This window comes from Brienomyrus brachyistius, chromosome 13, assembly GCF_023856365.1.
Source record: "Brienomyrus brachyistius isolate T26 chromosome 13, BBRACH_0.4, whole genome shotgun sequence".
Lineage (NCBI taxonomy): Eukaryota > Metazoa > Chordata > Actinopteri > Osteoglossiformes > Mormyridae > Brienomyrus > Brienomyrus brachyistius.
The window spans coordinates 22,436,985-22,450,221 of NC_064545.1; the positions used below are offsets into that span (position 1 = coordinate 22,436,985).

Consider the following 13,237-nt stretch of genomic DNA (forward strand, 5'->3'; position numbering starts at 1 on the left):
TGAGGGATGGATGGGTTCTGTGAGTGATGGGTAGGTACTGTGAGGATGAGCCAGTCCTGTGAGTGATGGGCAGGCCCTGTAGGGAATTGGCAGGTCCTGTGAGTCGAGTGTGGACCCTGTGAGGGATGGATGGGTTCTGTGAGTGATGGGTAGGTCCTGTGAGGGATACATGGAACGTTGAAGGATAAGCAGATTCTGTGAGTGACGGGTGGGAAGAATGTGCTGGTGCTGAGTGTGATGGGCGAGCCTTGTGAGGGATAGGAAGGCCTTGGGCTGATGGTGGAAACAATTTGGTAACAGGGGCAGGTGGGGATAAGGACCCAATGTGCCAGTTACCTTTTTCTATGAGGTCCAGCCCCTGAGCTTCAGGAGATGATGCCCCTCTTGCAGCTGGTTTGATTTGGTTTGTTTTTGTTTTGCTGTGTCCTCCGAATCTTGCAGATTTCCTGCCGATTGCGAGGGCATATTAAGGAAGCAACATCCCATCACTGGTCGTACCCCCCCCCCCCCCCCCCCCACAGTCCCAGAATAGACCCCCAGCTCCCTTCCTCTTTATGGTCGGTATGTGCCAGCTCCCGCCATATCTGCGGGTTCGGCAGCCCTGATTGGCTGGCTTCCATCTTTTTGGCTCCTCAGCGTGACTGATGGTCCTGGGGGGGGGGGGGGGGGGGGGGGGGCTTTGCGCTGTCCTCCCCTGCATGCCTCTCCTCTGAATCACAGTCTCTTCCGGACCAGCTCACCATCCAACACTCTCAGATTGGGACATCGATACTAGTGCTTTCCCCCTATAAAGCATTTCCCGAATGCATTGCAGTATTAGGGGTCGCCTGGAGTACGCTGAGCCCATCGCCATGGCACACTCGCTCCCCCCCCCATGATGATGGTGCTGCTGATGTGGTAACGTGGGAAATGTAGATTTGGAGGAGGCTGGAGCCAGAGTCTTCAGAGCAGGGTGCACAGATACGGCAGTGTTGGTCTCGCACTTTTATCGGGGCTTCAGAAGGCCAGGGCCTGATTGGCTGATCCTGAAAGCCTGTCTGATATAACGGGGATGTTTTTAAACCTGAGGCAGATTAGGCTCATGTCTGAACACTCAAGTCCTCAGTCTCTTCACCTTGTAGGTCTACGAGAGGAATTTCACATTTCAGGCAAAAGCACCAGACAGTCCTTCTGTTTCACCTGTAATTATGCTGTTATTCTATTATTCTGTGCTGAACCAAATATGGCGGCTCGTGTGTGGTGCTTGGTAAACAGCGAGGCCTGCTGGTGAGGAGCTTCTCTGCCTCCTGAAGGTAGATAGGCTCTTGTCAACATGGATAATCCATAAATAGTTATTTTGTCCTGTCAGCTCAGTCAGAAGGGGGTGAATGAATTTGGGGCTGGTTTATGGCCCTCTGGGCTCTTCTAAATGCTCTTGTGATGAGTGGGAATAAATTTTTGGGAGTTTTTGTGAGTATTGTGGGAAATTCCTGCCCCCCCCCCCCATCACTATTATGTGGCTGCTCATCGCTGTTCACCTCTGATCAATCGAATGCCCCCCCCCCCCAACTCCCATCGTAATAACTTTCACGTTTTCACAATTTATTTATTCTCCTTGTAAACGCATTCCATTCCCACTTCCCGTCCATGACTGGCTTTTAATAAGCCTCTACAGTTCCAGTCGCCTTGTGGATTGTGTGTAATCGTGAACAGCATTCCATGGATATCCCCCGGACTTTCCTTAGGTCTGGACGGCCCGAGTAGCGTCCCCATGTTGTGTGAGCGTGTCGGTTGCCATTGGTTCCGCTGCAGGATCTTGTTCTTCAGCAGACAGTCAGCTCTACCCTGGATTGATGACCTCTCCTTGGTTTGAAGGTGTGAGCCTCAGCTGTCACTAAGGTCAATGGTGTTTATCCGGATATCCCAGTGTAACTAGGATGGATTCCCCCGAAGTACGTATCATCATTTTTAATAAAAACCCATTCCTGCAAGCATGCCTAAAACGTGATTAAATCGACGATGACGCAAACTGTGTTCCTGGACTTTCCCCCAGTGTTTCCTGACCTTTCATCGGTGCCGGCATGTACGGTGTTGTTCTGCTGGTGAGGGCCTGAGTAAGCACAAAACCGGTCACACCTGGAGCGGCATGACTGAATACCGTGGAACCTGGCGGGTCGGACTTGGGGGTCCGGGGTCGGGCTTCCGTTTTTAAAAACCTCACCTGTCTCAGTCTGGTTCTGCTCGGATCAGTCTTGCTAAACCCGCCCTGCTTCTGGACACAGCGTGATAGTTTGCAGGTTCCATGCAGAGGCACATTAAAATGGTCAGAGGCCCCTGGGCTATTTGAGTTGTCAGACTCTATGATGGTGTCATTGTCATGCAGCAGAGGTGAGGAGGGGTGGCGGTAAAAACAAGGTTAGTCAAGGTCCGTAGTGCTTAAGCCTGGGTAAGCCTGATCATCAAAGCACTTCTGTGTCTGCTGCCAAGTCTACTTCATTACGTTGCTTATCTGCCCCCCAGGAATTATCAAACGTGTCTGGGCATGAATCTGCTTTAGTGGCTCATTTTGGAACTACGTCCTCAAAGACACCTGTGTGATTTTTCACTTACCGAGCACCTGCTTGCGTCCTATCGGATCTGCTTGTGCTGCACGCAGGCCTTCATTGTGACATCCTTCTCTCTAGAATCATAATTGCTCAGCCATGAGGCTTGGCTGTCCAGACCTGCCCAAAGACCTTCAGCCTGGTTGATCATTATCCAAGTGGGCTGCTGCTGTCTTGGCTTTCACTCTTTCCAGAGTAATCGATAGCTATTTTTCTCACGGTAGCGCAGTTGCATTGGAATGCCTTCGATTTCACGTCTTGCTCTCCTGTGAGACACACACATGAACACGGGTAAGGATGAAGCTTGGGGTTGAAACGCCGGCATCCCTGGAGCGTTTAAGAGGGTTTAGGGCCCTGCTCAAAAGCACAACAGAGATGTGGCTATTCTGCGCAGGACTCTAGAAACCTTCCGATCATAGGCGCAAAGACTGGACCCGCTGACCTTTCTCTTGGTCTCTTTCTTCAGCCTGAAAACCATCACAAGGAGTAAACTCTGACATTCCTGATGGGTCACTGTAGCTGCATCATCTCCTGGCTTTGCTAACCAACATACACAACACGGGTCAAAGACACTCCGTCAGACCGGCAGGATCCGGGTTTCACAGAAACAAATTTAGACGCCAGCGGGCTGAATTGAGCCCTGAGCCAATGGAAACCAGTGGGAGGAGCCTCATGGGTGCTGCTCACGTTGTAAGAGCAACTGAGTTGAAAGGCACCCAGTTTTAGTCATTCAGTGTTGTGCTTGACACCAGCAGATCAGCTGCGTGGTTTGAGGAAGACAATGGGAGGAAGAGCACATAAAAGCAAACAGAACCAACAGACCCACTATAGTTAGTATAGGGATGCACTGAAATTCTGGCTGATGCAGAAAACGTATGTATTTTCGTCTAATATTGTTGATACTGATAACTGGCCAGATATGAAACTCTGTGATTCTGTAGTGAAACTGACGTTAGGGGCAGCATGTGGCTGAGTGGGCTAGGCCTGTGTATCTGTAATCAGAAGGTTGTCGGTTCAAACCCAGCCTCAGCACGTCTTCCGCTCCTTGAGCAAGGCCCTGGGCGCTGCTACGGGTGGCCACCCTTCGCAGACGACTTTATTCTACGCAAAAGAGAAAGTTGAGAGAGGCATAAAGACAATTTCCCCATGGGGATCAATACAGTATCAATTGTTCTTTTATTATTAGTGATGTTACTTGTTAAGATCCCATGATTGTGTTTAGCTCCCACATCATATACTGCAGGCAGTGAGATGCCAGTGAGACAGTGATGACCTGGGAGGCCGTAGGAAGGTTCTAAGTGGTGAACGAGGCGACCGAATCCCTCATCCTCCATTAAGGAAAATGGCTGATCGTCCATTGCAGACTTTTGCATTATTTTAATATTTATGTCTTTAGTTTTGGTGCTATTAACTTTATTAACTTTGAATACCGAAGGGGGCCCACTATGCTTTCGCTATTGATTATGTTATTTTTGGGGTCTCCTAGAATAGATATACATGTTTCAATGTTCCAAAAACATTTTTCACACATTGTACATCTCTATTCACTCTGTCTATAACTTTCAAACTGTTTGTTAAAGCTTTACGTCCCACCCCCCGATGAGCCCAGTGTGTTCTGATTGGCCAGCTTGCTCTACACGCTCTGCCCCTGTCTTGCAGTCTGCAGAGAGATCCTTGCGGGTAGGTGGCCAGAAGGATTGAGGCTCGTCCCATTGGCACCCATTGGCTCAGGGCTGAATTTAACCTGCTGACGTCTGTGTTTACGAGGTGACCTCACCCTGTCATGGAAGAAAGGGCCGGAAATCGAACGAGGCTTTTCAGGCAGCTTAGAAGGGAGAGTTACTCCCTGTGGCGTGTACTTTGGGTCTTAAGGCTTTGCAGGCTTTATGTGCACGTAAGTCCATATAACACACTGAAGGGAAGGGAAAAACCAGAAAAGGATAATAGGACTCAATAACTAAACTCTAAATATCAGCGGGCAATATCGACAAAGATCAACACATTGGGCCTGAATGAATGAATAAGGCCTGATGAGTAGGCCTGATGATATGTAGGCCTGATGATATGTAGACTGATGTATTGGTCATCTCTCTTTTAAATATGAAGCTATAGAAGTATGAAAATGTAAGACTGAAATATACGGAACTGGACTGCTGGCGTAGAGCAGTGGTCCCTATTGGGTGTTACTGTCTGGCACTGAAATGATGCACAGTGATGTGCAGACTGTCAGTGTCGGTCTGAATGTTTTTAGCAGAACGATGTGCTGATTAACCTTCCTTCTCTTAACCTTCTTTGTCAAAGGACAAGGGGGGCCCTTGTGAAGGCCCGTCAGAGACTGTCTGCTTAACGGCACTCTCCGGATGGTTTTGTTTTTCTTTTTGTCCAGTTCCCAGAATGTCGTAAAACCTTGTTTTGTCTTTATGGCAAGTGCTACAGAGCTGTGCGTCAGGGGGTGGCATTCCGGAGTCCCCGGGAGGAAGTGGGAATGCGGAAGAGTGACATGTGCTCTGCCTGCGCCATCCTCCCGGTCGAACCTTTTGTTTCCCAGAATCCACTGGGCAGATTCCTGATGTCACACTCGCCGGGGGGGGGGGTGCCGTGCTCGCAGATGTCACACGGCATTTGTGGCTGCCAGGTCATTTGATTCGCTCCTTAAAGTGTCGTGTCTCTGCGCTACGTCCCTTTCGTTGTTTTGTCTTTCATTCATCGACTTTCTGCTTGACCCATTTATACAGCTGGGTGTTTTATTGTGCCGTTAACAGGCATTAATGATGTTCAGCAATACAGCACAGGCTATAAACCCCCCATATCCGTGTGCGTGGATCAGGGCACGTATGTTGTTTCTGGGACTCCCCCCAGCTGTTTGAAACATGAAATAAATAGCCAGTGTGTAGAGTCAGAGGATCATAGCTGCTTCAGCATCTGCTAAATAAGGAATGTGTGCATTTAATATTCAGTGTAGTGACTGCTAGTGGCCAATAGAGGGCCAAACCGTGGGGCCCCACACAAAAGCAGGTGTTCTACGCACCCTCACTGACGCCTCTCTGTTTCTCTGGTTCCAGTTCTGCCAACCCAGTGGCTGGAGGCTCTCCCGTGAGAGGAAGCAGCCCACCTTCTTCACCACGGTGCTGACCGACAGCGACTCCGACCGCCACTACTGCTCCTGCCTGACCTTCTATGAGGCCGACGTAAACCTTCAGGTGGGTGCGGCAGGTATATGTGCGCCATCTACAGGCAGAAGAATGCAAGCCAAGATTCACTTCCCGGAACATGACAAAGAGTACGCATAACAATAGGGATGAATCAGGAACGTCCTCGAGACACTGCTTGGTGAAATACGTGCTGTTAAGTGGCTGATATCTCATTTCCCGCCATTGTTGGATAGTTAGAGGAAGCGGGGGGGGGGGGGGGGGGGGGGGATGTGAACGCAAAAAACCCAAAATAATATTAAATAAATGTCATTGGCCATAATAGATGGTCGACTGGCTTTAAGTGAACATTTGGCCCAGATGACCTGGAGCACTTAGGACCTGTAAGTGTCACCATGGTAACATAGCCGTACATAGTTCCCCACTTTCTTATGCCCCCCCCCGCCCCCCCACCCCAGGTGTTAGCACACAGATCTTGTGCAACTGCCTCATCTCCTGCATCTGTTTTGTTGTCTTGCACAAAGTCCCCCGCCCCCCCCCATAAAATATATACTTAGTCCGTCTCTGACACTGTAAATTAAGAATTACACCACCGAAGGTTCACTTTTGGGGGATATTTATTTGGTAGCTGGTTTGACTGCAGTTCAAAGCTCCGTTTGAGTGGGGAGCATAATGCATCACAGACATGTGGCTGTCAAGGAGCCAACTCAGGTACAGGTACAGGTACAGGTACAGGTACAGGTACAGGTACTGTTAGCCTGAGCTTGCACTGAGTGAACAGTAACATGCAGGCAGCACTCCAGCACACGCTGAGTATTGTTGCAGCCCGACAGCAGATAAGCTGGTCAGATCAGCACAGTCACTAAATATTAAACAAACACATTCCTTATTTAGAAGCAGCATGTGCTGCTAGCCCACTAACTAACTACGATTCTCTTTCTACGGTTTACCTATTTATTTCGTTTTTTGAATTGTCTGGGGGAGGGGGGCTGATGTTTTTGAGTGGACCCAGAAACAACACTAACATTGTCAACGAGGAAAACTCTACACATACCTTGTCAGCAGCGGGGGCTTCAGCATGTATAACGAACGCATACTTCTACATTGAGTGTCGTGGGGGGGGGCATGATGAGGAACACGTGCCTTGGCATCACCCTTCCCAGCAAGACTGAGAGTTCAGGTCAGGCTTTGTCCTTAAATTATCTCTCAGCTGTCAGGAATGCAATGCCAAGTTTCCCCCTGGGGGGTGCATCCGACTCGTGGCTGGCAGAAGGGGCGTAACCATGGCGCAGTGTTTATCGTCTTCCCAATTTATGGGTCCAGGCTCATTTCTTGAGCAGTGCTGAGCAAACGTGAGGTGGAATTTACATCATTTATGTTCTTTCACAGTGTTGTTAAACATCCGGCCGGATTCAAACGCTGTGTAAACATTTTGTTTGTGATTCTTTATGTTGGAATTGGAGTCACTGACCACCAAGACTCTGAGTAGAAATGCCTGTAGGTAGTATCACCAGTTAGCTATGAGTAACAGTTTGTACTAATGTTTGAAATTGCCAATCCGCTGTGAGTAGCAGTGACTGCCATTTTGCATGACTGGTTGACTGTGTGCAGAAGTCCCATAATGCCTTGCAAGTCTTTCATGCTTAAATGTATATGTGTTTGTAGGCTGAAGATCCAGTGACATCATTAGCTCGTGCTTGTAGGTGGAGGATGCCGGAAGGTTGTCGGTTCACAGCCCTAAGGCTTCTCCACAGTTGTAGCTTTGCCATAGATGCTTGAAATGCCTGACTTGACTAATAACCATGGAATGACTGAACTGAATTGTGCATGAATACAGGACACGTCGAAGGCATTAACACTGATGCTGAGCCATTGCGCAAGACTGAAACACATGCAGCGTGGAAAATGGAGCAAATGTGTGACACTGATAAGCATGATGCTGGGTGATAATGGTGCTAAGCTAGTCATGGTTTTATGTCAAACACAATACATATTCTGCATTTCTGTTACTGAGCCTATCCTGCACGTAACAGCAGCATGTTTGTCGTTAGTCTGTTTTTTTTTTTTTATATATATAAATTGTCTCAGCTGGGGGGCTTGAAAGGTGCATATCTTTGCTGTGTGAATGATCATTCCCGGATGGCGTAATAAGAGCCAGATTGAGGAGCCCAGGCACACAGACAGCGCTGTGCTGCCTGCAGTACCGCCAGTGGCCAGCAGAGGGATTCCGCCTGGCCCTGTGAGTCGGCAAGGTGTAACTCGCCAGCATGCTCTCGTGCTGCGTGGCTTAACTGCTCAGACTCCGCTGAGGTATTTAATTCTATACTCAGATCAGAAGCTTTTATATATAATATTTTTGTTATAAAATAAAGTGGAAACACATGATGTTTGCCTTTTCTTGTTTATAAATGACAGGAGGATCCGGAGAGTGCTGTAATCCAGCAAAGCGAATAGTTCTGGCTCGCTGCTGCCTTTCCCATGTCCCGTTCCAGGAAAGACCTTCCCGAGTCACAGCGTCCCCAAATCCTCACAGCCCGTTTGGCTCTTCCCGGTGTTCCGGCCCGTGTGGCTCTTGGAAATCCAGCCGCTTATTTCGGTTTCTGACGGCTTAAATCGTTGGACTTGGGTTCCAGCTCGGTTATTATTGCATTACGATCGCATCTTCTGACACAGTTTTTCAGGAAATGAAGTTAAACAAATGCTAATCTGTTCCAAGCTTTAATAAACACATTTTTATCCTTGGTATAAAGGCTGGGTTTAAGCTCAGGAGGGTCTGTCTGGGGGCCCTTGGCCAGCGGAGACTCAGCGGGGACCCAGCAGCCTGGCAGCATCCAGTTACTCTTCTCAGTACTCAGACTGGTACTTAACTGGGAATTTTCCTGGAATTTGATCGCTTCCCATGGTGTTCCTTCATGGAATAACACTTCCCTACGCTCTGTAATGATATGAGATTCTTCATATGATCATTCCTGCAGTGAGGCTCATAACCAGAAGTGTGTGGCTTGTATCTTTTTCCTTACTGTCCTTCCAAGCCCTTTTGTGGGTTTTACCCGACTGGACCAGGTTAATAGGGGGCAGCCGGGTCTTTTAGGATTCGAGGCGGGAATGTTGCTTTGAAGTGCATTAACTCACCGACCGATCGAAGACACACTGGACTATCTGAAGCCAAGGGATTTTGGCTCTGCAGTGTGTGGACGCTTAGTAACACTGCAGGGCTCATGCCAGAGTGTTTCAGGGCCTGAAAACGTTGTCGCCAGGCCTATGGTTTGATTTAATGAGCAGCATCATAGTTTTCAGATGAGGTTGTGTTGGCCCTGGAATGCCTGGTCTTAAATATAACCCCCTGCTGAGATAACACCTCCCCCCCCACCCCCCCCCACCCCACACACACACACATGCACTGAAATATCTGCTACCACAGACCCTACAGCAGTTTCTGCAGGAATTCCTGATCTCAGAACTTCCGGTGGAAGATGGGTCAAACAGAATGTTCTTCGGTGATGTGCTGGGTAATTTTGTTTTCTTTTTGGAAGAGAATCTGATATGGTTTGTTCTCAGTCACATGGGTTTCTTCCGGACACTCCAGTTCTCTCCCACAGTACATTTACTTGCCCTGCGATGGACTGACATCCCATCCGGCGTGTCTGAGCCCCGTGCCCTGTGATGGACTGGCATTCCATACAGGATGTATCTGAGCCCTGTGCCCTGCGATGGACTGGCATCCCATCCGGCGTGTATGAGCCCCGTGCCCTGTGATGGACTGGCATCCCATACAGGATGTATCTGAACCCTGTGTCCTGTGATGGACTGGCATCCCATCTGGGGTGTATCAGCCCCGTGCCCTGTGATGGACTGGCATCCCATACAGGATGTATCTGAACCCTGTGTCCTGTGATGGACTGGCATCCCATCCGGCGTGTATGAGCCCCGTGCCCTGTGATGGACTGGCATCCCATACAGGATGTATCTGAGCCCTGTGCCCTGTGATGGACTGGCATCCCATACAGGATGTATCTGAACCCTGTGTCCTGTGATGGACTGGCATTCCATACAGGATGTATCTGAGCCCCGTGCCCTGTGATGGACTGGCATCCCATACAGGATGTATCTGAACCCTGTGTCCTGTGATGGACTGGCATCCCATCCGGCGTGTATGAGCCCCGTGCCCTGTGATGGACTGGCATCCCATACAGGATGTATCTGAACCCTGTGTCCTGTGATGGACTGGCATCCCATCTGGGGTGTATCAGCCCCGTGCCCTGTGATGGACTGGCATCCCATACAGGATGTATCTGAGCCCTGTGCCCTGTGATGGACTGGCATCCCATACAGGATGTATCTGGGCCCTGTGCCCTGCGATGGACTGGCATCCCATCCGGGGTGTATCACAGCCCCTCTGCTGCCTACTCCTGGTGGGGCAGCTGCAGATGTTCCACTGGAGAAAAGCTGGGCCTCTCCCCGCTCTACCCGGGAACATGCATTTTCTGTGATGATTTTCTCAGCTAGAACCTGGAGATTTCTTGATCTATTGTGATGCTCAGGACCCGGTGCTGTATGTTGGGCAGTTTCTTAGCAGGCCTCTTGAGTCTTTCCGATGGGTTTAAGCTGTTCTTTTTCTATGCTTCCTCCTGCAGGGAAGAAAGGCCATGTCCTCAGCGGACCAGGAGGACGAGGAGCCAGAGGAAAACGGTTTAATCCAGCCGGCCGCGCTGTTTGCGCCCAAAAGCCTTGTCCTTGTCTCCCGGCTGGATTTCCCTGAAGTATTTAGGGTAACACGCCGAACCCCAAACAGCAGCCCGTAACTGAAGCCTTTTCCCAGAACGAGCTCCTTGTTTGTGGGAATTGCTGCTGGTAGTGGCCACTTAATGCAGTCAGAGGTTCCCAGCACGGCTGTCTGCGTCTCCTTTGTGATTCTTGTGCTTCCCACTGTTGTGTAGTTACAGGGCCCCTGTGGTGTCACTCGCATGTCTGCCCAGGGATGGCTGTAGTTGACGCTTAGTATATAGTACTTACTCTGTGTATGTGTTGTACATTACTCAGTCTGTATGGGCTGTACAGTATTGTACAGTACTGTACAGTATTGTACAGCACTGGCTCTGTGTGTCTCTGCAGGGCTGCTTGGGCCTCCTGTACACTGTCTACATCGACAGCCTTGGCCCTCCACTGGAGGCGCTGGTGGCCTCCCTCCTCACGTGCCTTGTCCCCCTGGCCGCTGGGTCCCAGGTGAGTCCTCTGACACCATTCCTAGAATACCTGACCTCTGACCCCTGACCCATGCTTCCCCGAGGCCCACGTGATCCGGTGGCACCCCCCCCCCGCTAATTCCACGCTTGGGCAGGTTACTCTTAGCGCAACTGTGTTGTTAATGTATCAGGCACTTCTCGTTTGTTTTCTTTGTCTGAGCACGTCCCCCTCGAGTCAATCATGTAGTTGGGGGGGGGGCGTGCTTGACTCTAAAATTAGCTCTGATTGCTAGATGGGAAGAATGTCCTGCAGCCACATCAGTTACTTCTTCTAAACCAAACACCCCCGCCCCCCTTCACCCCCCAGAGCCAAGATTCTTTGAAAAAGAGCCAGTTCTGGTTAGGGCTGGTCTTTCTGAAAGAATGTGTCATTCGCTAGCGATGGTGGCGTGAAGCCCAGCTGTTCAGTCTGTCTTATTGCATTGCCCTGGGGACCTCGATTCTTTCCAGCTGAAGCATGCAGGATTTTGCTGACCGTGCGAAAGGGGCATTTGAGGGTGGGGACCCCCTGTCCTCCCTCAGGTCACCTTTTCTGACTGCTCTCTCTCCTCTGGTCTGTGTCGGCGGTTCGAGTATGGGTTGCAGTCTCCACTCAATCTGATGCTTTGTAGGTCGCAACCTGTGGCTATCACCCTGAACTCCAGCGTTCCACTGTTCCTCCTCCTTGGTGGTTTACTCTGCAGGCATGAAACCATCATTAAAAATGAAATGATGATTCTTTATGTGCACAAGTATATTGAAATGCTTTAGTTTTCACATATCCCCTGATGCTCTCTTTTCTAGTGAAAAGGGAATGTACACATACACATAGATAGTGAAGCTTGGGGTCTAAGCGCAGGGTCAGCCATTTATTTTACATCCCTGGAGCATTTTTCATGGGATTAAGGACCCCCTGAAGGCCCCGATGGGGAAGTGACTATTCTGCCTATTTTGGGATTCAAACTGGCAACCTCCTGTTTACGGGCATAGAGGCCAAACCCGCTGTGGTGTTCACTGAACTATGGTGCATGTTCTACCAAAGGTATGCAAATGAGTTCATCTTTTCCTGGGCCACTGAACTTACCAAAAATGATAGCCTTAAACTGCAAAGTTAATTTCACTTTGCTCTACAGAATGAAATGGGTGTGAGCCAATACCCTCAGCATTATGCCACGAGGCATCATGTAACTGGGAAACCCGTCGGGACTGATTGATTATGGACAGGAAGCAAAACTCTTGGTGTTTGCATGCAGTGTTACTGTAACCAAGCACCAGCAGCGGTGTCTCCTGAAGCTCTCTGCTGTCAGGGGGACCTCAGCAGGCTGCCTGCTTTCTAATGGATGCTGCTGGGTCTCTCATAACAGAAACTCTTCTCCCTGGGGGCGGGAGACCGGCAGCTGATCCAGACGCCACAGAACTGCAACTTGCCGGTCAGCGGTAGGACTGTCAGTCTGCTCTTCCAGCAGCTAGGTGGGTCTGCAACCCACGGACACGTGTTCAGAGACCTGAAACACACTCAGACAGAGTACTGAAACATAAGCAGAGACCTGAAACACACTCAGATAGAGTACTGAAACATAAGCAGAGACCTGAAACACACTCAGATAGAGTACTGAAACATAAGCAGAGACCTGAAACACACTCAGACAGAGTACTGAAACAAATTTGTGCACAGTATTGAAACATGCTCACGCAGAGTATTGAAACCTACACAGAGTACTGAGACATTGCACAAAGAGTACTGAGACATTGCACAAAGAGTACTGAAACACACTTACACAGAGTACTGAAACAAGCTCAGGCAGAGCAGGATTATTGTTAACAAAAACTAAAAACTACAAGAAAATATTTTTTAAAAGGAAATCAGATGAAAATTGGCTGATTTATAGTTGACACTCACAATGCATAGGTGTACACATATTACGGCCCTAAAAATATCAGTATGAAAACTACAAATATTACTTCAGAAAATAACTAAAATAAAACATGCCCAGGCAGAGAATTGAAACACGCACACCTAATGTACTGAAACATGGTCACACAGAGTACTGAAACATGCCCATGGAGTACTGAAACATGCCCATGGAGTACTGAAACATGCCCATGGAGTACTGAAACATGCCCATGGAGTACTGAAACATACAGAGCACTGAAACATGCCCATGGAATACTGAAACATACTCACAGAGTACTGAAACGTGGTCACACAGAGTACTGAATCATACTCACAGAGTACTGAAACATACTCACAGAGTACTGAAACATGGTCACGCAGAGTACTGAA

The 13,237-nt window shown here is 49.2% G+C and overlaps 1 protein-coding gene across 1 annotated transcript in view; it reads left to right on the forward strand.

The window, feature by feature from the left end:
* LOC125706035 (myotubularin-related protein 13-like) overlaps positions 1-13,237 on the forward strand; it is an 88,875-nt gene that overhangs the window by 21,552 nt on the left and 54,086 nt on the right. The window contains exons 3-6 of the mRNA XM_048972467.1: positions 5,645-5,782; positions 10,366-10,500; positions 10,844-10,954; positions 12,318-12,423. Coding sequence (XP_048828424.1) covers positions 5,645-5,782; positions 10,366-10,500; positions 10,844-10,954; positions 12,318-12,423 — 490 coding nt within the window. The remainder of the gene's footprint in view (positions 1-5,644; positions 5,783-10,365; positions 10,501-10,843; positions 10,955-12,317; positions 12,424-13,237) is intronic.